This window comes from Mugil cephalus, chromosome 13 (assembly GCF_022458985.1).
Source record: "Mugil cephalus isolate CIBA_MC_2020 chromosome 13, CIBA_Mcephalus_1.1, whole genome shotgun sequence".
Classification (NCBI taxonomy): domain Eukaryota; kingdom Metazoa; phylum Chordata; class Actinopteri; order Mugiliformes; family Mugilidae; genus Mugil; species Mugil cephalus.
Genome location: NC_061782.1, coordinates 25,365,685 through 25,393,610, shown reverse-complemented (window position 1 = coordinate 25,393,610; position 27,926 = coordinate 25,365,685). Strand labels below are relative to the sequence as shown.

Genomic DNA, 27,926 nt, shown 5'->3' with positions numbered 1-27,926 from the left:
AAAAATCTTTAAAGCTAATCTTGAGTCCAGGTTGTTTTGATGGAATCCTTTTTGCATTAATAGGTTATGTATCAGTGAAAACTGCATTCTGCAGCATCACGATAACTTTACAAAGCAGGTCAAAAAAATCTAACGGATTGGTTGAAGGGCCTGTTCTGTGTAAGGTGGATCTTTCCTGTAGTCATATGCTGATGGCATCATGTTCAATACATGTACAATACATTATGTTTAACTAGAAAATTCGCTCTGGGAAATTTTGAAAGGGCCACGGGTGGCTACTGCCGGGGGTACAGTCTCTGTCAACATGAGAATTTGCACAGTTAACCCACATTTAGCACAGTTAGCCCACATGTCGCACAGTAACTGTAATCACAAAGTTAACTGTGTAGTGTGTGTTATTGTAACATAAATGTATGGGAGACAGGGATCAGCAGTATTAACAGCAGAGACATCAAGAGGAGTCCCTGATCAATGAATTGGTCTCAGCTGTGGCTCAGGTCTGTGGGCCAGGGGTTGCCATGGCAACTCAAGGAGCACGCTGGGCCAGGACTCAGAGAAGAGGGTGATTTTGTCGCTCTTTGCTGGTCTCACATTTGGGCTTACCGTGACAAAACGGTAGCTCCTATCAGAAAAACAAGCAGACCGTGGGTGTTGTAAGACCTTCCTGAAGACTTCAATATGTTTTTGGATGTTTTTCAAATATTTTGGAGACACATGCGAGTTTAAAACAGCAGTCCTTTCTGCTTCTCTCACAAAGTCTTTGCATTACAATGCAACAACAAAAAGAACAGATAGGGACATGACCGTCACTGCTTTGCAGAGCGCATAGTGAGAGACAGAGCAAGTTTTTTGTACAACTGTGGAAAAAAACTCGTGTCTAGTGTGTAAATTGTGGCCAGGACGAGCATGGAAAGAGAAAAGTTTCAGACAATTTCAAATAACCTCTCTCACTCATAGTAGTGACATCATCCACTCTAGCACTAACGTTCTGTTCGTGCTAGAGCATTATTAACTCAAAATTTCTCCCAAAATGATTATGGTCATTGAACAGTGATTAATCAAAAGCCTATCAAAACGTGGATTAATGCACCAATAAACAAGACCCGTGTCTGCAGTTTAAAGTAAATGAAGTCTCTAGGTGAAAATATGCCTGAGCAGTAGACGTTGGAAAAACAGTTTTTTGCTCTTTTTCGCCGGTCCCATTAATTTCAATGGAAATGTTTTCGCAGTTGTTCGCGACTTATGTTACGAGTTAAGGGAGGAAGATGAAAAATAAAAAGAAACACGCAGTATAACAATAGTGACTCGGGCGTTGCGCCGTGACCCCAATTAATAAGTCAAATAAATTCAAACATCCATGCGTAAGGTAATATTGGAGGCTATAGATTGAGGTGCAGACGGTGAAGGTTGTTAGTTATTCAGGTTGTCTTAGACAAAAAAAGAAAAAAAAAAGTGGACCTGGAGAGTTTCCTGAAGACGTTTCACCACATACAAATAGCTTTTTAAATTTAAAACGAATATTGTGAGGTTCTGGTTATTTAGCCTATCCTGATATGACATGGAAAAACTACAAGAGAAACATTTTTTCCCCTTTACTTAAAATATACCTCGTTTTATCGGCAATTGCGTTCAATTCTTTTTCTTTTCTTTTGAATAATTGGTTTTACTTGTCCAGTAGAATACCTAGCGGATAAGGTATGTGGTGCGGGTTTATCTGACAAGGTGTGTCGCAAGTGACCATTTCCTGTTGAACTTTGGCTCCAGGATTGTTCGCCATGGCTGCAGAAGAGCACGAAAAAGTACATTTAATTACACACCTGGCGAACCAAGGTGAGTTTATTTTTTTTTACTTTTTTCAGCTTTTGTGCTGCCGGTTCCCCTCTACAGACGGGCTTTCCCCTTCACACCGCTCCGTGCAGGGTCAGAGGCGTTGTGTGTAGCGTTTGAGAATAACTCGTTAAATAACTACGGCCATGTACATTAAAATCAAAGGTCATGTTTAGTTTCAAAACTACACTGTTAATAGTTTGTTTTGTTTTTTAAAAAAACACATTACATTCAGTGAACTTTCTGGAAGGGTTTCACTCCTTGTCGGGACGATACTGTAACATCTTTATCTCACAGCTGAATTATTCTTTCGCCCATTCTTTCATTATTCTTGAACTCAGGGCTGGGTTAAATTACTGGAGAGTACAGCGTCAAGTCTCTCCATCTGTGCTGTATTACTTGTATGTGGCCCTTGGTTCGCAAGTAGAAATCTCATCTTCCGTACCGCTTAATCCTCATTAGGGTCGCGGGGGTTGATGGAGCCTATCCCAGCTGGCATTGGGCGACCGGTCGCCAGCCTATCGCAGGGCTAACACAGAGACAAACAACAATTCGCACTCACACGCACACCTAGGGTCAGTTTAGAGTCACCAGAGGTGGGAGGAAGAAAACCCACAGCGAGAACATGCAAACTCCTCCCAGAAAGGCCCGAGCTGGACTCGAACCCGGACCTTCTCGCTGGGAGGCATCAGCGCTAACCACCAAAAAGACAGAGACTGTCATAATCGGTAAAAAGTTAGGCCCCTTGTGATGCTTCGGTAGTGTATAATAGACCTTTTTCACAACAGATGCTTTGGCTGTTCAAAGCAGGCGAAGCAGCAAGGTGTTTAATTTATTTGAGCCTGCTCCTGAGTCCTGGGTCCTGCTATTGTGCATGCTGACTCAGTGTCATCCTTAACTGGGACGTATGATGAAGCTGAGCCATTGTTAACTAAATTTACCTCAACCACGTGTCCTTCGATGACAAATACAATGTCTAGGGATGCAGCAATAGCATTTTATGTCAGATCAAGTGCATGTGACTCACTGGACACAGCGATTCAGTGAAGGTTTTCCTTCACTGCAGTCCAACTCATCCCAGGCTGTCTCTATTTTGGTCATTCTAGCACTCTGATCTGGAGGCCTGATTTATAATTGCAGCAAACAAACTAAACATGGCTTGAAGAGAATTTTCTGTGGCGGATGTTGAGGTCCATAAACATTTTGAAGACAGACAAAATTGACGATGGATGAACTGAAGGTGGACAGAGAGGTGGTGAATCGGTGGTTATTGTCAGAATTTGATTTAACTTCGTGTGGCACATTAACTGTAGATCCACTTAATCACACATTTCTGAAAGCAGTGTTGTAACTGCTTGGGTAGTGCAATATTTATATTTGAACAACATAGGTCATCTCAAGTCAATTTCAGCCCAAAGTCATGTGTAATGTCTCACCATCACACTGACCTACATGACAAAAAGGCTGAACTACTTTACATGTTACTGACTTGTTAGTTGTTGAGTGTGCTGCAGCAGTGCCAAAATTTGGCAGGTGGTGGGATTAAGGAATGTTGGCAACTGACAAAATGATTTTGATCAGTATTAGAAATTGTTTTACAGCGTGAATGTTTTTACTATAATATTTTCTAATTGTACTCAGTTGTTGCCATGTAAAAAATACACAAAACAAAAATCATTAACCTTGTTAAAAAGCAAATGATGGTCCCACAAATACACAAATCTTAAAGCGAATGTCACTACAGGATGTTGTGGTGTTGAATACAGACTAGTGCAGTGTAATGATAATAGAAAATTTTTTGATGTTTATAGAAGAAGCTGAACGCATTGTGCTTCAAATTTTTTACACGCTGCTAAAATTTAGATGTCAAAATGTCTTGGAAGATGTTAAGTTGTTAATGTATTTCATATTACTTGCCTGTCAAATTCAGATTTCTATCAGTCTGGAGGACAGGTTAGTTCTGCTGGTTGACCTACTCTAGCTATTTCTACGGTATTAGGATGAATTAGTTAGACTCTAAAATGGAATAGACATCAAATTCAATTATTTCCATTATGAAGTAATCAAACTGTTGAGTGTATCTGACAAACGCATCCAGTTGTCTTGTTTGAGAAGCTTTAAGCTTTTATCTGCAACTGTTTTGAAGTTTGGAATTATTACTGGAAAAAATGCTTAATTTATCAGTATAGATAATTATCTTTTCAGACTAGTAGAGTGGATACATTTTTATCTTTAGTTAATTGAGTGCCTGTTGCAGAGCAAAAACAAATTGTCTAAAATTAGCATCAGGGAGGTGTTGCAGATACAGTAGTTCTAATCAACGGCTAACTCATGATGTTTCAGTACAACTCACAGCACTGTAACAGTGCTGTGAAAGTAAAGTAAAGGAAAGACAAATGTTTCAGTTTCTCCTGACCGAGTTATTTTACGCAAAAGTGGAGATACATACAGTATATCAATCTTCTCATCTGTCTGATGACAGTCCTTTCTAACAAGCTTATTGTATATCCCAAAATGTCAGACTGTTCCTTTACACGGTTCTTCAAAAGAGCACTGCAAGAAAAGGACATCCTTGTTCTGCTTCCTGCTCTACAATACCTGAATGTCACAGGAAAGGAGGTTGAATCTGGTTACTCATTGTCACATGCTATTTCATGGAGAAAATAGGTTATTTCTTTAAAGTCATCTGTTTTAACTGCATTACACAATTTGATGTCACATATTTTGAATCTGTTCTCCCTTAGCAGTGAGAGTCTGTGCTGCAGGAAAGGGCTCGCTAGTATTTCTTGTATTTGAACAGCTAAAGCATCTCTTCCATCCCTGTGAAGTCGGAGCTCATATACGAATTTCATATTTTACATCTGACACAAATTGGTTTTATACTTAAAAAAAACAGAGATTTCTTATCTGGTTGGAGATTTTCTTATCTTAATGTGTAAATGCATATGTATTATAGAAGTTATTTCCCATTACTACCGTGGCTCCACCCAAGGCAAATGTCAAGACATTCTGAATTTTGCTATTTTCAACATGGGATGCTATAATAGTCACAAGTGTCACCAGATGACAAGTTATCACACACTGAATGTTCCGCTTGACATTTTTTTTAACAGGAAGATGTGAGTAGCACGTTCCTCTCTGCCGTTTACTTTATTGTGATTTACTGATGAAGATGGCTTACTGGCATCCTTTACTTCCCACAGCCCTTCAGGAGTATGAGGGCCTGCAGAGAGAGCATGAGACAGCAGCCATGAAAGTAAGTTTAAAGAGCTAACTAAAGCTGACACTTAGTTCAGGGATATAGTATCAGCCATAGTAGTAACAGTCACTGTAACAGCAGTAACAGTGATAGTACTACTAGCAGCTAACAGGTAGGAGCTGTCACTCTAGCTGGCCAGCATGCAGACAGCCAAGGCAGACATAGTTGCAGTTGAAAAATAGCGAAATAATAAAATTTATTAAACATTTTATTTTAATTCATTTTCCAAATGCATGCTGTCTGGGTTTTTACATTGACCACACAAGAGCAAATACTGAAACAAAAAGTAGTATGTGCCCATGTTGATTTGATGATCAAGTTGTTTTTTTCTTACTGAACTAGACAATCAGAAAAAAACATGGTTTGTGACAGTTGCCCGTAACTGTTAAAAAGCCAATAAGTGATGCTCACGTGAGTACTTTCAGATGGCCTTCAGAACCAACTTATTTTGTAGTATAATTCTGGCTTATTTGTTTCAATATTGAAAAGACTTAGCAGGTTGTAAAAGTAAAAATCGCACAGAACTGGTTGTTAAAACAATCTGACTAATGCTGTGCAAAAACGTATCAGTGCCATAAAACTTTGAAAACAACCTGCATGTCACCTGCACCATTTTTCCTGTGCTGAAGTACTTCAGGATTGTACCAAATGACTATATCAGATTAAATCAGATTTGTACTTACTTTTTGTTTCAGTGGTTGTTAATGGAAATCATATTTGTTGTAACTTTTCACCTATTTCACTAAGGTACATTTATGTTCCTAAAGAGGGAAAAAGTTTAGTATAAAAGCATGTGATAAACAACTCAGTATGCATATATAAACAGTATGACTCAATATGTCACATGCTAGCACTCCCTGGCAGTGAATATTGCTGTGCCATATCTCATGACACTACTTCCACTAAGTTCATTACAAGTCTGTGTACGTTGACCTAGAGGAGGTAGAGCTGGACAAACTGTAAAGCTGAACCAAGACAAACCTTAGTCAAATATTGATTAGAGGATAGAAACAACAGCGATGTGTGTGTGAATTATGGAGCATGTAGAGGAGAAAACATGTGGCTATTAAAAGGGTACGATTAAAAACTGCTGATTACACAAAAAAATGCAAACAGAGCAATGTCAACAAATGTTTCTCAGACTGTTATGAAGGTAACATCAGGGCCACTTTGCAGAAAGCAAAAGCATTTCCTCAGCTCTACTTTAGCTGTATATTTTATTTACAATATATTTAAATCATTTAAACATGTTTCCATTTTATCTAATGATTCTGTGTGGTGTGCAGTTGTATAGTCTGACAGCCTCATAGTTGAACAGTTGGTTAAGACTACTCTGTCTTTCCTGTATAAGTGCAAGAGGCTGGAGGAGGAAAGAGACAATGCCATGAAGACACTCAATGAGTTCCAGCAAGGTAAGTTCATCTCTCCTGGGTCACTGTGTGTTCAGAAAGTAAGATTCATGGCAGAATTTCATTCTGCAAGCAAACACTAACATAGCTCCTAAGAAATTATTAGCACAGGTTGCTACAGCAAGTCAGAGCAAAGTGTGTGTGAAAAACTTTGGGCATCAGTTGGCTCACCACAACAGGTGCTGTTGTTTTTTTCCCCCTTATTGGTAACATTGTTTAACACTCTGAAACATTATGTACATATATCTGTTACCACACCTTGAAGGATGTGTATATCTAGGAGTAGAATTGCAAACTAGGTTGATCTGAATCCTTTGCAAGTCTCCCAACTTTTTTAAAGAGTATGCTAACCACAAGCCCAACAAGCACAGCTTTCTATTTACATGTGCATTTTAATATATTTACATGCCTATTTTCAATTATTTCCTGAAATTCAAAATTCCCATAAAATTATGGCATTGAATTGGAATGAAATATAGGTGTGATCCCAGGAGACTTTTTTCTTGTTTTTATTTCAACCACAGTGGGGCGATTTTGGACAATCGTCACTGTCCCTCATATCTGAGTCACAGACTGACGCTTACTCACAGCAATAGCAACATAGCAACAACTGTTTATTGATTAATCAGTTTATACTTTAATAATAATAATGATTACTTAATTGTGCTCACACGTTTTATGTGATTTCTGAGCAGCCCCTGCTTTCTTTAAATACCACCAAAGACGTTCCATGAAATTCAGAGTGCTGTGAAATATTGATACTGATTCTCAAACAGCAATATATTGTGCCACAGAGAAGGTTCTAAAATATTTATTAATTGAACTCTTTTAATTGATAACATTTATTGTGATATTCACACACATTCATTTCTTTGAGACAATGATCAGTGTGTGAAACTATGTATGACATATGCCGAAAAGTCTCTGATATGTTGCTTTTAGATGGAGTCTGCAAGTGGTTTGTTTTCATAGTTATAAGTTAAGTAGATTAAGTAAAATGCATGTCATTCGTTTAATGCAGAGTCAAATTATGTAGTCATGATCTTTGGCTGATCTTCGGTAATGCTGTCTGGTGTTGGCTGGATGTCTCCTGGTAGTGGTACCATGCTCTCCTTTAACACCTGTTTCATTCTAACCCTCCATTCTAAATGTTGCTTCTGCATCATGAGTTTAAAAATGTGTATTATTCTTAGAACTCTAACTGTTATGGAACTGCTGCAACATTCGATGTGTTTACGCATCTTTAATGTTTAGTAGTGATGAAGCATTTGAGGCCAGCTAAATATCTTTTTGTAAGGGGGTGGCAATTCATTAAACTCCAAATCCACATGCACACACGAACATGATATAAATTCAGCCTTTTGAGGGACTTGTTTTTGTTTTTTGGGTCCTTATGTTAACGCAATGCAACATTTCAGTGTGAAGTGAATTAGCCGTTGACACTAATATAATGTTGTTGCACCAAGGTCAGGAACACAGTACATTCTGAAAAAGGTGGGTCCAGTGTAACACATCTGCCTATAATTACTATATTATCCCTTTTTGAAACAAACGTCCTGGGAGGAAAATGTCTTTGAATAAACATATGTAGTTAGATAATGATCATAGCTCCACAGCTGTATAAATATGGGAGCCAGGACACAGACAGTGGCATAGGAATAACGGTGAACGCGCTTTAGCTTTTTATCAGGAATCTGCTTCCCAGCATGGCAAATATGCTTCAAATGTTTTGGCCCACCATTCAATTTTCCAAAATGATTTCCCTACAGGTTGAATGCTTCGCAATGCCCACTTTAGTGAAGACAGAATTTGAAATAGAGATCCACATGTCAAAAGATGGAGCAAATAGTTTGTCTTTGTGACGGTGACAGTTGTGTGGATTTTCATCTGAATAAATCTGGCCTGTGCTCATATATTCAGTGATTCTCCAGCCAAAACACATATTGTGTTTGACTTACGCGTTAATAGAGGCTGCCTCACTGTGCCAAGCAGCTGCATATTAGGACCTATTACGTGATTTCATAGCTCTTAGAAAATTGCTCCTATTCACAACGAAACGGCTGGGGGTGGGGCAGCACGGTTGGCGGGGGAGGTGGGTTGGGGGACGGAAGAAAAAGCCCCCAACACACAATCATGCCTTTTCAATTGGCGATGGCAAGGTTGATGACAACATGACCATTGTGTTATAATGATAACACCACAAAAGCATCTGCCCCCCTCATCAAGGCTTCACAGCGGCTGCAGATACAATTTAATTCACTGCTCCGTTGGCGGCGCTGATACCATTATGCAGCACGTCGGCACAGGGGTAATCACTGTCTTTCCTGAAAGGAGGATGAAAAAGACAAGCACAAAAAAGAGGGGAGAAAAAAAGATGGAGTGATGATGATGGGGAGGCCGAAACTTACAATTAAGGCTGCCAATTTTGACGTGTCATAGCCCCCTGTAGGCTCGTGCTCATACACTTTCAACACTTCCAGCACTGTTTATTTACCATGGCTACCAGTAATTATAATTAACATGTCATTAAGTTCAAGGCGTCCTTTCGTAGGTTACTGAGTCTGGCCACGACATTATGGAGATGGGCAATGGAGAAGAGGCTGAGGATGGAAACTGGCAGCTAAGTGCTATTGAATGACTCATGTGGAGGCCGCCAGAGGAACGTGGATATCGTTTGGCATTGGCGTTCATCAAGTTCTTAATTAGGTGTCACTGGAGGGAAGGAATTGCCCGCAGCAATGGCACTAATGCTTAATTTCTCCTTCGCTCAACCACAATGTTTAATTAGTTAAGTGGCAGGGCATTCTTTAGGGGCATTCGCTTTGTACTGAGGTGTGATTGCAGCTCTAACCAACATAGTGGTTCGCGACACGGAATTTCATCTCATTTTTTTTTTTTCACACAAGGTTCTGTTGAAGCTCCTGCTAATCAATATGTGATTTTCACTGTATACTGTCGCATGTGATGATAGATGTAAAAAGCATTTAAGCAACATTTAGGCTGAGACAACACTCTAACCCTAACCCTACATTTATCAATTTTCCACAAATTAAAATGTCACTGTCCTCCTCATCATATTATTTTCTGGTGCAGCTCTGCCATGAATATATATAAATAATTGAGGCACCCAGGGTTCAGGTTCTTTACGAACAGCCCACATTTCCTCTTTCATATACTCAACTTTTATTCATTCACTTGTTGTTGTTTTTTTTGCATATGTGCAGTCTATGTTTAACACACATTAGCCCTGGCCAACAAAATAAAAAGGTAGAGAAATTATGTGAATAAAAGGTAGAATGGGGAAAACATTTAGTTCAAACCATTTTAAATTCAAATGATAATGATGCATGTAAGTTATTATTCACCAATGGTGCTACTTGGATGGCAGACACAATAGAAAACAGAGATATGCTTCAGTGTCAAGTGTTAGGGCTCTCTTACCTCAATTAACTTGATTAAATGAATTAAATGAAAAGTCACATTAGAAAATCCTAATCATTTTTTTTTTGTTTCTTTGACAGCATTTTGATCAAGCTGAATGGCCATGGGTGAACTTTTTAAGTGTGACATGAATGTAGTCATTCAGTAGAATTTTACATCCTGTTTCTCATATTAACATAATTGCATAATTGACATTGTCACTTCAGTGAAGGCTGCAGAGTTGTGGGTGTCTTCGCTAGAGAGCACTGTTTGTAATTTGGCGACATAATTAATTATTTCACATTGTTTTTTTTTTCTTTAATAATATGTAAGAACATTTGTCCTCACAACCAAGACAGTGTGAGGCACAGCCTGCTGTCTGAACTGTGCCTCAAACTGAAACAAAACAAAGAGTGCTGTTTAGTTCAATTGAAGCATTTCTTCAGTAAAAAACATAAAATGAGAATACAGTAGGTATTATGGAATATATGTATAAATATGTCTACATATATGTCTGTACATTTGTGTGTGTTCTGTGTCACAGTAGCGCAGTGTCTGGAGACACGCACAGTAAGAAGTGCATATGTCTGTCTTGATGTTTGTGGACACATTGTGCCAGGTGTAGGTTCACAGGTTCACTTCCCCTGTGTCCATGGCTGAGGTGACTTGAGCAAGCACATAACCCTGCACATGGACAGCGCACAATGTACTACTGCTTTCTGTGTACACACTGAATGGATGAACGGGTCAAAAGTGTTCAGTTAACAAAAATGTATTAATATTAATTTCAATTGCATTCAGTGAATGAGTGCTCAAATGTGAGTTGCTGAAGTATTCCCATTCATGCCATTTGTGCTTTTGGTTAAAAAAAGGTGATCACAGAGATTTCTGTACAAAAAGTGATCGTTCTTCAAGCTACCATCATCACCAAGTGTATTGTTGGTCATTTCATGTCCTGATTGATTTATTTGTAAATATGAATTGTAACAGATTTTGATCCTTATTTTATGCATTTTCTGACTTTTGATGCTTATCATCTTTGCTCAGTGGATGTGAGATTTTAGAGGGATTAGTAGAGGTTTGAACACACTGTATAGAATTTAAGATATTAACATACTGGAGGCCACTAGACATTCACTGCTGCAACAAAAATTATTATGTTCATTGTCTTTTCTTCTCTTTTCATCTAGTCTCTGAGATGGTCATTGAAGAGGTCAGTGCCATTCAGGAGAATCTGGAGATCGAGAGGATGTGTAGAGAAAGTGCGGAAGCCCTGGCCTCCAAGGTACTGTTCATCTTCAGGCAGACAGCTCTCAAAGAAAGTGAACTGACAGTCTGTCATATCTGTCTTTATTATTTCTAAGTAAGGGATTTCGCTTGAGTAAACTCAAAATTGGACAATAAAACAAGCTTACAACTCAGAAAGTTGTTCTTGTTGAATTAAAATAAAATAATAGAGGACTAATGTCAAAACAACTCTGATGAGGATGTGTTGATTTAGAACAGGCCTGGTTAAGATGACACTCTGGTCAGTGAATTCCTATAACCATCACATCAGTGCAATTTTTATGTTGCAATCAGAAGCACTCTGTGGTCCTTCAGCACTACTGCTGTCCCTACATTTTAGTGTCTAAAATTGCAATTGAATTGAATTCTTCTGATTCAGAGCACACTTTTTTGGAGTCGTCTCTAAAACGAGAGTTGTGATTGAGAGCGGGGGAGCCTGGCACATAGTGATTTTGCAGCCTACTGGTGCTGAGCTTATCAATGTAATCATTTCTCATTCAATTTCTGGACAAAAGCCCTCACAGTACACCTGGCTGGACCAGATTTTGGGCAGTGGGAGACTGAAGGAGAATTATGTTGAAGGTCGAATTTCCTGTTTTTTCTTTTTTTTGTTGTTTTTTTTTCTTACCATTCCTCTGCCTTCAGTCCCTGTCTCTCTCTTGGTTTGTTTTTCATCCCCATTGCCTGCAACAAATAAGATTTTACTGCCCATAGGTTAGCAAGATTGGTTCACAAGACAATCAAAACGTATGCTGCTCATAAATACCTTAGTAGCATTCACTGTTATGGTTAAAAAGCTTTGCTTCAACTGGCCTCTCCTGCAGTGCTGCAGTGTGTGTGTGTGTGTGTGTGTGTAAAGTAAACATTACCTATGTTGCTTTTTCCTATTGGCCAATCATTTATAATAGGTGTTGTGAGCACCCTGAGGGGTAAGCGCCCTTGATATTACCCACGCTACCAAAGGAATGTGGTCAGAAGCATCCCAATCTACCTCCAAATGTGGCCTGAGATTGGACCATCTAAGTGCGTCCTGGCTGCATTTACACCTGCACGTCAAGCTGGTCAATTGAGTTCAGATTGCCTGGGACAGATGTTAATGCAAGATGTGAAAGTTTTAAAGGCTCAAATGCCTCCATGCTCAAACACAGTGGGATACATATACAGTATGAATTGTGCACAGGCACAGATTTGATTGTAAATTGTCTTTGCATAAAATTTAAGAACTTCTGTGGCTTTCAATAGTATTCTCACACCATCCATTTTCAGATTAAATACATATATATTTTTTCCATGCATACAGTATGAATTGCTACAGTGACAGTCTATGTTTTTTGCCTTTTCTTTCTGGATGTGTTTAACATTACCTGTCCAGTTGCAATGGTATGCACGCCTCACTTAAGCCTGCTGCCTCTATACTGCCAAATAGTTTATCTTTACATGTTTTATCAGCTTCATCATGCTGAATGTGCCTGGCACCAGTAAGTTTGACATCAAATGTAATTCATCAGCATACTCAGGCCGATAGGAATTTGTCTTACTAATAGAAAAGAAAAATGCCTGAGGCCTAGTGACTGTTGTAATGCAGACTAAGGGTCTAAGTAAGAAAGACTAAGTAAATGAGATTACCACTGATTCATGACATATTCTGTGCTTTTATTAGACACAGACTAATGTATCACTGTCAAAATGATGTGCATTTACTTGTAATTATAACTAATTACCAGTCTGAATTTGTAACGTCCACCCATTACACATCACGTGGAATTTTTTTTTGTCTTCATTCAGTTAGTAATTCTCTTGTCAAAAACTCCTAATCTCAAAGATGAGCTGAGACAGTGTAGTTTGAGTAGGACCGTTCATGAACATCTGTTTGAGAGAATAACATTCCTGCATCATTATCCAAGTTGCTGCCACCAAACCTAGGAAAGCACGGCAGAAAACTGTGTTTACATGTACCCATCACTGCAAGGAACTTTGCAAATCTGTCTAGCTATTCATGCACATTGAGCAGTATTAGTGCATTTCTGACCTAAAGTACCTTTTGGTAATTTTTCATCTCTACTTCAAAGATGAACATACACCCAAACAATATTATCAAATACTAGACAAAAGACTTACAGAGCCCACAAAACTATGCTGCAAGTATTGCATACTTTGGACGAAAATTTGTTCATCAAGAAATTACTTCTGCTCCATCTATAAAGTGAAGTATTCTGATGAGACAGAATGACTTGGTGAATTGACGTTTCCTTGAATGTGGGAAAAAGATTAATTTGTGTCACATTTCCCACTGACAGAGTATTAGAATTGTGGTCCGGCTATGTCTACTGAACAGAGCTGCCAAGAGGCAACAATAAACTAGTCCATTGCTCGTCTGACAGCTGAAGAGGATTTGATCTCAAGAATATATTGGCTAAAAGCTTTCTTTGTGGCAGTGTCTTTCAAGCTTCATTTGATGCCTTTGGTCTCCTCTGCACACTGCTTCATCTCTCCTCTTCTTCCTTGATCTAAAACATCATTACTATTACTATGGTGCTCCCTGCTCCTGTCAAATAAAGATGAGTGGCTGTAGGCCATAGCTGAGACTATACCCATGCATCAACTGTTCACTTGTTGAAGTTAAAAGTAATGCATTTATTCGCTATTAATATAAATCCATTGAATGGAATATGGCTGGTATAAGAAACAAGTTTTTGGATCAGAAATGACCTTCAAGCAACATTTCAATAATTCTGTCACAATTTAAACACTGTGAAGGCATCAGTTTAGGTGTTAAGCAGAACATTTTATATGTCAAATGTTGCCAACGCCTCTCTGAAAGAAGCCAAAGTTCAGAGCAATTCCTTGACCCGTCTCTTTGAACTAACTGGAGGGAGGTAACAATTGAAATTCGTTCAGAGAATGTGGTTTTCATTCTTAATGTTTTTGTGTTGGTGTGTGAGCGAGGTAAGTTAAAGGACTGTGACTTTGTAATGGTGACCTCTGGAGAGTGCTGGTCCGATGTGATGTCAGCCTTGAGTCATCTGAGTATGTAATTTTATATGTACAGCTCCTGCCAATTGTAGATTATTATCATAAGAATGTGATTCCATGTTATGTATTGTTGATTGCATTTCAGAAAAAAAAATGCAGTCTGAAGGGTGTCATCAAAAGATGGAATTGCTGCAATCTGCTCCCACCAGGATGCCATTAATAAATGTTTCCTCTATGGCTTGCCTTTTCTATTTCCCTTCCTTTTTGCCCCCTCTTCAGGCACTTTTCTTCCTTCAGATGACATCAAGAAGCATGCATAATTGGCATCCATCTCGTTCACATAAGCGTAATTTATGATTTACTTAGTGATGGTCTCCTTAATTGATACATATGGCAATTCTGATGATTGAACTTTAAGAAATGGAATGGTCATTGGAACAGTGTAGACTATATGCTTTATTTATAGAAGAACATGTGTGAAGAATTTCAAAGCGGTGATAATCACATAAAAAAACAAGATAAACAGAAATGCTAATGTCACGTCAAAAAACTGTGATTACATCTGAAAAGGAGCAATATTCACTGCCTTATTCTTCATCTGCTTGTGCAATTCTAATGATGTTGTCTGTTTTTTCACACCTTATCATTGCGTTTGCATACGTCCTGCCATTATGACTGATTGCAGGGCCAAAGAAAAGAGGAAATCAGAACAACATCTCATCTGCCTCGTCTGTCGCTCTCCTGCCTTATTTCTGATCTGTTTTCAAATAGCGTAATACAAAAGACTCTTGTGACTCTATGCAGATTTGGAAAATGAAGGTGCTGTAAGATCCAGGTTCTGTCAGTTTTTATCATATTCATCTCATCTTGTAGAGAACATGTGCTGAATATGCCATAAGTTGAGCATTCTGTTGCTGCACCATGTAATTTTGCCTTGTCGCTGTATTGCTAGCAGTATTCATCTTCATAAGTCGTGGTTGTGTTGTTCAGACTGTATACCCTTGAGCAAATTGTCAGTGTGATTTTTTTTTTTATATTGAAAGGAGTCTCCTTTTTTTTAGAAGTTTAGCATCATTGCATTTCAATAACACTTTTGCTTGAACCATTTCCCATGACTAGTTGTGTGCTGTTGTAATTACTCAGTTTTTAAGTGATAAATTAGTCTATGCAAAAAAAAAATTACCCATTAAAGTTTTTATTGTCTTTAAGGTTTTAAACATAGACGAAATGCAGTATTTGAAAGTCAACAAGTCAACTACCTAAATTTACCTTAAATGCAATTGTATGTCATTTCTTTATGTATTTATATAGACTTTACATATCACGGTCACCAACCAGAACCAGATAAAATATATGTTTTTTGTTGTTTTGGTTGTTATTTCTATACATAAGATTCAATATAATCCTGAAAGTGCCAGAAGTATTGAATAACAATTAGTAGTCAGTTGGACAGAATCTAGCTTTAATTAACCCAAATGCGAAATTCTGGCTTACTGGAATTTTGCATTTCTAAAACACTGTTTAAGTGTTGGTGTCCCAAGGTGGAGCTCTCCTTTGATAGAATTTCTTATTATCAGTGTTATTTTATTAGTTTTGTTTAATTACCCAGACTAATATCTGATGTTAGTGCCAAACAATGTTCCAAACCAGCTGCATGACATAACACAGCTTGGCTGAAATGTTTGGTATTTTCTGGCACAAACGTCTCATTACGTGCCGTTTTATTTTGTAGATAATGTGGACGACAGCAGTTATTGTAATGAAAAGAAACCTAATTCTGAAAAGGATACAATATAAGATGTGGCAGTTTAAATGAGGTTTGAGGTCCATTGATCCCTTTCCTTCATGATATTGTTGACTGCACTCTGCCTTAAGTCCAGTATGTACATCCTCTTATGTTACTCTCTCTGTCTCTTTATAGTTGAACCGTCAGAACCGCTCTCTGAAGAGGAAGAGCATGATGTTGCTCTCCCACCTCAGCCCAGAGACAATAACAAAGATCAGCCTTGAGGATGAAGAGGAGGACAGTGAGGACCTACATGAAGCCACCAAAGTCTGCCTTTCCCCCTCCTGCCACACTGCCATCTCAGGTACAAGATGTTTTGAAATGTTATTAACTGCACAGTTCATGATAACATTACAACTGGAGGCAATTATACTGTATTTACTGCTCAAGCCCAATGGAAAAAGAATTGGAAAACTCACATTTATCTCTTTTGTCACAGAAAGGGTTTTTGTGGCCATTTACCGTGTGGATAAAGTCTACTGAAAATAGAAATTAATTCATTACAGGAAATGGGTGGCCCACTGTTTAAGGACTGTGACCTATACTGGGAATTCTGAAAAAAATGTTGCAATGCCCAATAATAATAATTAACAATATGTTCAAAATTACTCACTCACTAAGATACCTTTACAAACTATGGTTGTGTGAGATGCAAATATAGTCTAGCCATATTACTGAGAATTTGAGGTATTCTCTCATGTCTTACTGTTGCTTATGTTCTATATTGCTTTGTGTCCTATGTTCACCAGACGATAAACTGAAAACCCAAAAGATATTTTTTTCAATTAGATTACCACACTAATCTTAGCACCAAAATGTCATTAATGAAAAAGTTCTGACTGGATGTTCTAAGGATTACTTTTTATCTCTTCCTCACAAATATTTTAGTAAATGTTTGGCATACGCTAGATTTTCCTTTGCACACATATATATTTAAAGAATATCTATAAATATGAAGACAAAAAATACAGATGTTGAGAGTTTTAACTGTCTAAAGCACAGTCCAAGCAAACGATTTTTCCCATGTAGCTGGGAAATGTCTAGGAAATGGTCAGTTCCTTTAGTCGACTAGTAATTATACCTCGGGTGATAATGGATTCATACTCCATGATGCTTTTCCCATCATGTTGTACAAGGCTGTTGACATTAAAAGGGAGAGATTATCATGTCATTTGCAAATGATATACTCTGATACAGAAGATGAGTGAATACAGAAATAAGCTGACTTGCTCAAAGATTGTAGGCTTATTATGTTGAATATTCATAATTGTGTGTTAATGGACAGCTAGTCAAAGTACTTCCTGTCCAGGAACTCATGGGATACGTTGGCTCTTTATCATCTATAGGCCGCTATGATCAAAAAGCATTTGCTGTTAAATCTGAGCTAAGAAAGCAGCAGGTGAGGTCCTGTCATTGGCAAATTATTCATGTGTTCCTTTTTTTAGCATTTTCATTCAATGTGAAATTTATTCAACAGAATTCTTATTGTACAACAAAGGGCATTTCATCCCTCCCGAACAACAGTTTTACATGTCAGTGACCTTTTTCTGCTTAAGCACCCTCCTAAATGTCTCAGCTAGATCCTGCTGTGAGCTATCTTGTATTAACTGATCTGTAATTTCAAAGGTTTCCAACATTAATTCCAAAATTCACTTTTATAGCATAGAATACATCAGCCAGCCTCAAAATTAAAGCCACCTGCCTTATGCTGCCGTGTGCCACCGAAACAGCTCGACAATAAGTCTGAAAGTGTCCTGTAGTCCAGGCATCGAGCCTTTATTAGCAGATCCTGTGCATTTTGAGGTTGAGTCTCTGTGGATCTGTTGTTTTTCCCACAATATCCCACAATCCTTGATCAGATGGAGATCTGGGGCATTTGGACACACATCAACACCTTAAGCTCATTGTCATGGTCTCTTAAAGCATTCACTTTCTGATGATGTTTCCCCTGCTTGTCAGGTTCCATATTAAGGAGTGCATTATCCATAACATTATGATCCAGGGAGGAGACCAGGTCCAACACCTTGCACTGTTTTTCATGTTTTTCATTTACCTCTTTTGTGTGTTATTTGGAGTTCATGAATCCTTGAGTCCAACCAACGGTTAAAAGCCGTGACCACGCTGTAGCAATCTAGAGCAACTAACATGATAAACCATCTCAAATTTTTATTAATAGTCATGTGATACTGTACTAACTAATCTTGTTGTTTATTTTTTGTAAATTCTGTATGGTAACTTAGCCTTGCTTTGACAATAATATGAACATGTGAAATATCTGGCATGACTGCTGTTCTACTGATGCACAAATGAAGTATTTAAAATGAATGATAATCTTGTATTCAATGGTATATTAAGTCAGGTCATTCTGTACTTGACTGGAGAAAAAACCTACCTTTCAGAAGGGTGAATCTTTGTCAAGTGGGAACAGTTACATTCAAACTCAGGAGCCATAGTCAAATCGAACCCTGAACGCAAAGTCCTTGTCCAGGGGACAGCAGAACTATGCTTTGATTCAGTTTTTATTTTTCTACAGATCTACAAAAGAAGTTGGATTTGATGCTTAAGGAGAAAAGTCAAGCAGTCAGTGATCTTGAGGCAGCAAGAGAACAACTGAGGGAAACCAGGGAAGAAGTAAGTTTAAGAATGTTTACTGTGTATGGTTAAGGTTTGTTCTGACAGATTTGTGTGCAGTGAAGTCATATGTTGGTGTTGTCAATGTTTATTTGCTATGTTATACTAGACCAATAGTATGAGGTCCAATAAGTAAATTCCAGCTAATTCTAAACATACTATTTTACTGTAAACCAAAATGAAGTAATAATACACTAGAACAATACTATAATACCCAGCAGGTTGGAAGATTTTCCATGGTACAGGAAATAACTGTTTGGTGAAGTTGCAGCAGGAATTTGCTTTGAGAAAGTTTTTTCTTATGAATTGCACTTTATTGCGCTATAACTGTTTTGGGGTTTTATTGTTGTTGTTGTTTTCATTGCATTTTGTCTCTACTTACATTTGCAGCTGCTGAAAGAAAAACACGATAACACTCTTTTAACTGCTGAGATACTGCAGCAAAAGAAACTCCTGGCAAAATATAACAGAGGTTAGAGGGATGTGCAAATTGGATAGTTACAGTGGTGTTTGTTTTCAGGAAAGCTATCATTGTTGCACACGTATAATAATATTAAAAAAAAACAAGAATTGTGTGATAGCATTAGATTAATCGATTGTTGATAAAGCCTGCACTACACCCATCGGTTCTCTAATAGACACTAATCTGTCAATGTGGACAACTTTGTCCAGTGTCTCAGTTTGCTGTGGAGGAATACGAAGCTTTAGAGGACACTTTGAACCTGGAGCGAGACCTGCGCAAAGAGGCAGAGAAGTTTGCCAGAGTGGTGAGTTTCTCAACTTTCTGCTCTAATACAGACTGAGGACTGATTTTCTTTATGCTGTTCAGTATATTAAAAATAACACCCTCACTTTGTCCCATACAATATAATATTCATTTTCCTTGTGGTCTTTTCAGATGTTGGTTGAGCAAAAGAAGCTGAAGAGACAGAGTCAGATCATGATGCAGAATTCCTCGCCAAATCAAGCTCTAGAGGATGCACTCAGCCAGGTCACCAGACTGACAGAAGAGCTGGAGACACAGAGGCTAGAGCATCAGAACCAGGTCTGTGTACACAATATAAACAAAGTAATGACCTCGTTATGAGATCTTTGGGAGTTTCACATTTAGTTGATCTCAACATAAATAAGTAAGCATTTCAGTGTTTGTTTCTTAGAACTCTAAATCTGTAAATGCTAGGGAACAAGAACCTAATCTTTCATCTAGGTGTTGTCTAAGAGATCATAACTTCTGACCTGTGTTTTCGCATAAATCCTCTAATGGTCATGAAAGAATAAATATAAGTTATAGATAGAACTTAATAATAACCTGGAAACTTGAGCTCTGTATAGTTATACTGCAATATTAGTTTGGACTTTTCTTTTCCATTCATCAACAGTTCTGCAAAGAAAAGTGGGGGAAAGCCAGGCTTTAGGCCTTACATATTTTAACATATAATACTATATATTTAACGTACATAAAAGTATTAATAAGTTTGTAGTTGGACTGAGTCGAGTGGATTAGGAACTGATATTTAAGAACAGATTAGGGTGACTGTCAACCGAAAACACTTTTTACAGTTACTCATTAACCACATTATACCTGACTCATGAAAAACACAAAAACTGCTCAAATTGAAGAAAAGCATTGCACTGGTAAAACATTCCCATGATTGGCTCCTGTAATACCTTTCATTTATTTAGACTTGTTTAGTTGGTTAATTACATACAGAGGAAACGCCTGTTGAATTATTTAGCCATGGCAGTAAAACCATAGGGCCATGACCTGCCAGATTAATAATTAAAAGCAGCAGAATGGCCTCCCGCTCCCTCCCACCTCCTCTGGCACTGATGGAAAACAATTAGAGCTGAGAGGGATCACTGATCTCTCCTGGTGCTAGGGTGGAGGTGAGCCATACCCTTCATTTAAGGGACAATTAAAACACTAGTTAAGGAACTGGGGTTTGAGAGTGGATGTCAACTGACAGCTGCCCAATGCTATTTATTAGAAATTATCACAGCAGGAGCTGCCGCCACCACAGCCAACACTATGCTGTAAACTGGCTCTTTTTCAGGATGAAAGTAGAATAGAAACATTTAGGTTCTCCTTGTTTGTGATCATCTGGTTCGTTTCTGTTCTGTATTTTTTCTCTGCCTCTCTTTATCACCTTTACATCTTCTGTTTGTCTCAGTCTTAACTGTTTTAACCTAATTTTGCTTTGACAAGTTTCAAATACGGAGAAATGACAAATGATTTATTGAGCATATTGATTTGCTGAGATAGCAACAGAGTACGTTCAGCCCAACACTTTCAGCAAGACAGTGTGAGGCGTCTTCATTAAGTGTTGACAAGTGTAGGCACAAATGAGGGCCAGGCCAGGGGCAGACAGTCACTGACAAGGTTGGTCTTTCCAGCTACATTGTGCGAAGAAAGCAAGTGACTGATTGAGCACCACTATGTGTACGTGGCAACGCCTGGGGTGGTGGCAAACTGAGCCATGGGTGACATGTGTGCCAGCAGTGTTTCTATCTTAGTGTCACAAATGCCTAGTCCGTCTTTGAGGACCAGTTCTTCTTGTGTTCGGAGATCTTGGCTTTTAGTGCCACATGCAGGGGCCACATGAGTTGTGTAGCTCGGGTGTAGCAGTGGTAAATGTTTTCATGCCAGTGAACTCCTGCACCGCCATTTTGAAGACTTCCAGAAGGCAGAAGCACCTGACAGTAACAGCAGACAGGCTTCACTTTGGAAAATAATATTTTTGGTATATATACATTGCAATGTGTGCGTGTTTGTGTGTGTAAGAATAATTGTGTGTCGTTGCCCACGTTCATCCTCAGATAGAGCAGATGGAGGACAAGCTAAGAAGCAGTGAGGCTCAGAGTGAGCTGACAACACTGAGACGCAAACTAGAGCTCTTGGAGGAAGAGAGGAGGGAGTGCAGCAACAAATGCTCCAAGGCTGAAGTGGAGGTGAAGGATCTGCGGTTTACAGGTGAAAGCATATCTGGTACTGTGAGGATGGGATGCACTGTGAAGCATTGTACACTATGGAGGTCAACACAATATTAACATTGTATAGGGAATTTTGTGTGTGTAGGCTACAACAATCACAACAAGCCATATTGGCTTCAGAGCATGAAATTCTTCAAGAGTTTCGTCAGCCTGCTAGTTAGTGACGACTATAGTTACATTTCTTATCCTTGCCGCAGTTGTGTGTGTGTCTACAGTAACTCGAATTGTTTGACTGGACAGTTGAGGAGCTCCAGAAGAAGCTGCAGGCAGCTACAAATCCAACCCCTGCTCCAGCACCTCCACCTCCACCTCCGCCACCGCCACCGCCTCCTCCAGCTCCATCTTCCAACCCGCTCAGGTTTGAAAACTCATAGCTTGCTCTGTATGTCATCATTTAAGGAAATCCATTTTAGTTTGTGGCTTTGTTAACCATTTTTACTAATTTTCCCTTCTAGCTCACTGTTGTCATTAATTAGAAAGAGAAGAGACATCAATACTGACATCCCACTGCTGGACCAAGACACTGGCACGAAACCAGGTACACATCAGACATGTTCATTCTATTTATTGCTGTACCAGCCAGCATGCTTGATTAAAGTGTGGTAAAGGATGACAGTCAGATTCAACAGGCTGGTTTGTGTCCGTTACCGTATGAGTAATACATGTAAGTCAGTGTAGGACAACTCAACACGAATCCTAAGTTTGGCTTTTTGATGTTGTCATTTCAACCTCTGCATATCGAAGTTACCTATGTGTAAAAGGACAAATGTTGCAGCATCTTGTATGTGAGTAATTCACCATCATTGGCCAAGATGTTAAATTCTTGAATTTGTGCAAACAAAAGGGAAGCTTCTTGGAGGGTGTGTAGGATGTCCATTTTAACTGAACAGGCTATACTGTGTCCTCATTTCGTTAATTAGTTTGGAATATGTGAACCCTGAACTTGGCACTACCTGCGGGGTATTTGTTGGAATTACATACAGAGCTGAATAGGTGCCACCCAAGGATTTTCTACCTGAATAACAGTGTGTTTGTGAGCAGAAAGGAAAATATTTTACTATTACTTTAACACAAAATATCTCTTGTGTGACATTTTAAAGACATCATAGTGACAATTGCTCCATTGTGTAAGCCACTGAATGTCCCACATTAGAAAATTAAATATTCACATTTCTTTGCTAATGGGCAGCATTGTTGCAGAACTAGATGCTTTGTTCTGATCTTTGTGAACTTCTCCTTGCAAACCTTTTGGATGAAAAATTGCTGAATAGTATGTCTGTTTCTACGTACTACTCAAAATTTATTCTGGAATAACTTTGGTTACCACACACACTACAAAGGCTCTGAACTCTACAAGTGCACGATGAATACTGCATAATTAGCAGTCGCAGTAGCTATTATTAATTGTTCCATGTCTATAATCAAATCCACCACTAGAATTCCCAATATTGCAGTACAGTATAACCAGGGAAAATGTGGCGATTCTCCTACAATAACTTCAATGATCACTCCCTGGGAAATTACACATCCAAATTTCAGTTGGGGATTCAGATCACATACATTCACTGTTTTAAGCACAGGTCAGTGGTGTCACCAAGCATAGTATGTCTGTTGAAAAAGACAACTGGTTATAAAATCTAGCTCTCTTGCATGTTGTCCTTGTCACTATCAGAAGAGGATATCAGGCAGCAGGCGGTGGAGGAGATGATGCAGCGGATCAAGAAGGGGGTTCAGCTTCGACCTGTGGGCCAGTCGTCTAACAGAACCAGGAGACAGGTCACTTCAATAACTGCCTTAAATGTTGTATGATCCTGACATAATCCATGATGTGCTGTCTTTTCAACTTTTAAAGGTATCAATGAAAACTGTTTACAACAATTTCCTTGTTGGCAAACATACCAACGATAACTAGATTGATGACTGCTGGTTAAACAAAGCCACTTAATGAAGTGAGATATTAAGACAGTGATTGAGCCAGTTGTCTAGCTCAAAGTAAATACTGGTTTGTTGAGTGGTGAACTGAGAGAGAAACATATGTGGTGAGGTTAATGATACCAGTAGATAACTTTAGAAATCAGTGTCTTTAAAGGTGCAAGATGGAAACATGGATCTGGTCTTTGGAAAAATCGTTTGTTTTACATTCATTCTTTATTCGGAGTAAGCAATAGAAGAAAACAGCCTGAACTGCACAAATGTATCTCAGTGAAGACAGAGGACATGGAAATATGAAACTGGAGAGCCATCGGTGCACAGGGTGAATGCTTAATGGATGTGTGTGATTGTGACAGAAAATTGGTTTTTATCTTTGGTGCAATCACTGAACTAAACCACCGGCTGCAGACATTCAGTGTTCGGAGGCCTGTGTGAGACTTTTGTACATTGTTGAGCATATATTGTTCAGGGCTCTTAAAACCATCAGTGTGTGGGATTATCTAAGAGCTTGTTTTGATAAAACATGACATATGGCCAAGACATCTTTCCGACTGCTTGTTCCTCCGCCTCAACAAGTCTGCCAAATTAGATAGCATTAGGACCTGCTCTACAAGGTAATTATAAATAATGAGGATGGGAAAATTGACGTGACTCAAAATGATTGTGTGTTGACACATTTGCTTCTTGTAGAAAGCATACGTCGTTGTGCTTGCCTACAGTGTCTTGTCTTTGTGGTTAGAGGTGCAGTTTTTTCCTCTGAGTGCTGAACGCGGAAAAAATAAGTATAATGTGTCAGACTGCTGTTTATTTACCAAACCCATCTTTTTCCTCCTCTTTTCCTTTTATCAGATGGAGAGGCTGCCCTCTAATTCTGCCATTCAGGAACTTAAAGGAATCATGGTAATGGCCTGTTAAAACAATCATATGTCTTCACAAGCCATGTTTTTATTTTTCTACACAGTACACACATGTGCTCATCCCAAAATGAAATGTAGAAATGCACTCAGCCACAACATTAAAGCCACCTGGTACTGTGTAGATCTCTCTTGTTCTTCCAAAACAGTTGTGTCTCATCAGAGTATGGACATGGGCCTTCTGTCTGGCAACACAGTGTTGTGAGTGGTGACCTTTGGGTCCTGTGGGTTGTTGGGGAGGGATCTCTGTGGATCATCCCACACATACTCACAGATTAGTTTTTGTGTGTGCCTTTGTCACGTTGCATCCTAAATAACATCCAGATGAATGAATACCAGGCCCAGCAGGACACTGAGGATGGTCAGTGTTATTTATTTCTTCTATCAGTGGTTTTAATGTTGTGGCTGATTAGTGTATAATACGAGTAGCAAATATTTCCCCCAAGAGAAAGTACTACTGCAACAGTTAATGAGGTTAAGGCAACACTTACATACTGTAATAGAAGATGAATAGAAGCAGATTAAATGACAACATATTCTCCTCCTGCAGTGTAATCAATTTCAGGTTGGTTTAACTTACAAATTTAAATACACAAGTAAACTGAAATGACTTACTATGTTACATTATGAATTAAATAAAACTTATTTTCTCTTCTTAACTTATGACTGTTTCAACCCACACACTTAAGTTAAATTAGTTATTTTAGTTAACTCGTGATTTTGTAGCATTTGATTATTTGACTTCAGACTCAACTACAATATTAGATCACCCATGTGAGAAAACTTGCTATATCTTGTCAATAGAACATAACTATATATATTCACACAAATTGCTTTTTCAAATTACTGTAACTGTTGTTTTTAAGGGAGCTTTTGACATATTTTAAAAAGTCTCATATCACAATTATTTGCCCTTTATCAGATCAAGACCAAATTTCAAGCACTATTTTTATGGCTCATTAATATAGCTACCACACCAACTGTCATGGCGTTTACTGTTGTAAAACTCATATTGTCAAGTTAGGCTGACAAATAAGCCCTAAAGTTGGAATACCAAGAACTCATTATGTGAAGTTGATTTAAATGATAGAAATAAGCCAGGATAACTTGTTGACCTGTTTGAACTCTTTTTTACATCCACTCCAGTTAAAGTCAGATGTACAGAGGTAGCAGTCAAAATGTGCAGTACTGCTTTCTTCATATCTACTCATTTTGAGCTGTGATGACAGCTTTGCAACATTGTCCATATCTTTTGTCTCTCCAGGAGAATTTTAATAGAACGCCCCCTCAACCAAAAGCAGTGTCTCCAGCTACAGACCGTGATGGGGAGCTGCAGAGGATCCTGCTGAAACGACGGGATGCATTGGAGTCCTAACACAATGAAGTAAGCTCCGTTAAACTGAGGTTTAACAGGGCTTACTGTCTGGGGGCTGCAAAGCATCTGCCAGGTCTTTCTGGAGATCATTGCTGCTTATTCATTAGTCCTGATGAAATGACTACTTACTCTACCTATCGATCCGGTTTGATGAGTTATTGGGGGGGGGGGCTCTTTATGCAGGTCACCATCCTCTCATCTCCCCTACACTGTGATTTGCCAAAAGGCCGAGCTCAGCCCTCCCATGAGTATCCACATAAACACACCGGACAAAACCTTTTTATTCTAATGTATATGATGCATTTAAAGTAACCATTTTACCATATCACGAGGAGTCTCAAACTGGGCTCAAAAATATAAAAAACTGAGCGATTTTTGTGGTTGTGAATCAAGCCATAGGTTAAGCAGCATCTGCAATAAGTGCACAATTGTCTCACTGATTTACACTGAGGCCTTTTATTTCCAGTAAAATGACAGACATGCACCCCACACCATCTTCTCAGGGTTAATTCAGTTCTTTTTCTAAAAGACCAATTTATTATTGTTTGCACTGTGATAGTGGAGTGGGTTTTGCGGCCTTGAGCTTTTGCTGAAGCAAAGTATGTCTCCGAATTGTTCTGTCTAGACCAATATCAACCTTGTAGCCTCCCAGTGAGCAATTACAGGCCACTGTGGAAGATTTTGTTTCATCAGTTCCTCTCTCTCTCTCCCTCTCCATCTCTCTCTCTCTCTCTTTCTCTCTCTCTCTCTCTCTCTCTCTCTCTCTCTCTCTCTCTCTCTCTCTCTCTCTCTCTCTCTCCCTATCGGCCATCTTAGGCCTCCATTTATCCTGGATGCTGGCTCCTTTTTCCTACATACATCCTGCAGTTTGCTCTTCCTGTGGGAAGTGATGCACCTCTCCATTGCTCTTGTCCCACTAAGCCCACCAAGTGAGATGGTCCAAGGGTTTCCATAGAACCTTTCTGGCTTCTACAGCATTTCATACACCTAGCTTTGTTTAGCTCTATACTGAAATTATGAATGTAAAGGAAAAGCCCTAGAATAAGAAGGTGTGATCGAATGTTCTGTGACTATTGAACTGTCATTACTTCATTCAATAAAGCATCATTCTTGGCCATTATCATCATCAGTTGTTGTGTTCTGGCTTATCTTCAACATGACATTTTTAGCAAACAGTGCCCATGCTCAGTATTTCATCCCTTCAGAGTTTTGGAAGTTATTTGCAAAGTTTTTTAAATGAAATGCAGCCTAGGTTACGATTTCTTCAACAGAATGAGGGAATTCTTTGCATAGCCAAGTTGCATGGTGTTACTACTGAATGGACCAAAACTTCTGGGTTCTGATAAATGCTGCTGCTCAGGCTAATCAGATAGCATAGCTCTCACTGAAAAAGTCAACAAATCTGAACAAATTCTATCGGTCGTATGGCTCCACACAGAAGCCTTATTCCTCAGTAATAACTGACCCTGTTTCTGTCTGACCATTGAGGGCACAAGAACAATGAGGGCCAGCCAGCCTTGAGGAATATTTTACACTCTCCTGTGTAATGTCCTTTGTGTTGAAAACTAAAAGTCTGGTCTTCCTGATTAACATTAATATTACTCTGTTTGTAATGTCCATGAGATGAGGCCAAATGGCCAACTCAAAGTGGAAATGTTATAAGAACCCCAAATATATGAGTTGCGATGTTTGCCCATGTTCAGAAATAGAAGCCATTTAAAGTTGACTTTTATATGCTAAGAAAATATATCATAATTTAGCATCATCTTTTCATTATGGCCAAGTACTTCCTAAATTACCTGCTATTCTTGCTTGCTAAATTGTTAGCCTCAGTGGATTCTAGATACCTACAGTTGTCTACTAGCAAAGTCAACAAACAGTGAAGGTTAGCTTTCGCTAAAGTTTGTTCAAACTTCTTTGACCACAACAAGGAACTAATGCGACTTTACAGGACTGGCTCAGACCGCCAGAGATATTTGTCTAGGTTGCATTTCAGATACAGTGCTCTAGTGCCGTGGCTTATTATAGGACATTGTTTTGAACAGTATTATTTTGACTGTATTGCACTACAATAGAATATGATAACCATTAAAAATTGCTATATTATATTGGAATTATATTT

General features: G+C 38.7%; 1 protein-coding gene across 4 annotated transcripts; it reads left to right on the top strand.

Annotated features, from left to right (window-relative positions):
* The first annotated feature begins 1,752 nt into the window (after nucleotides 1-1,752).
* shtn1 (shootin 1) lies at nucleotides 1,753-26,924 on the top strand. 4 transcript variants are annotated; one of them, XM_047602303.1, is made up of 16 exons: nucleotides 1,753-1,830; nucleotides 5,031-5,083; nucleotides 6,438-6,498; nucleotides 11,106-11,200; nucleotides 16,097-16,265; nucleotides 18,495-18,592; nucleotides 18,983-19,064; nucleotides 19,265-19,359; nucleotides 19,491-19,637; nucleotides 21,410-21,563; nucleotides 21,824-21,941; nucleotides 22,039-22,121; nucleotides 23,256-23,359; nucleotides 24,365-24,415; nucleotides 25,694-25,813; nucleotides 26,621-26,924. In XM_047602303.1, the coding sequence occupies exons 1-15, from the start codon at nucleotides 1,776-1,778 to the stop codon at nucleotides 25,802-25,804; spliced, it is 1,476 nt and encodes a 491-aa protein (XP_047458259.1). In that variant the 5' UTR covers nucleotides 1,753-1,775; the 3' UTR covers nucleotides 25,805-25,813; nucleotides 26,621-26,924. The 4 variants fall into 4 exon arrangements, 3 of the variants coding, with proteins under 3 accessions (XP_047458259.1, XP_047458257.1, XP_047458260.1); XR_007113942.1 differs by lacking the exon at nucleotides 26,621-26,924 and having other exon boundaries at nucleotides 23,256-23,435; nucleotides 25,694-25,781; XM_047602301.1 differs by lacking the exon at nucleotides 26,621-26,924 and having other exon boundaries at nucleotides 25,694-26,607.
* Nucleotides 26,925-27,926: the final 1,002 nt, after the last annotated feature.

What these genes read in the sequence shown, in the direction of transcription:
- shtn1 (XM_047602303.1), top strand. Translation starts at nt 1,776, where the DNA reads ATGGCTGCAGAAGAGCACGAAAAAGTACATTTAATTACACACCTGGCG. An exon ending in CGGAAGCCCTGGCCTCCAAG is followed by an intron (nt 11,201 to 16,096) that starts GTACTGTTCATC and finishes GTCTCTTTATAG; the next exon opens with TTGAACCGTCAGAACCGCTC. An exon ending in AGGAACTTAAAGGAATCATG is followed by an intron (nt 24,416 to 25,693) that starts GTAATGGCCTGT and finishes TTGTCTCTCCAG; the next exon opens with GAGAATTTTAATAGAACGCC.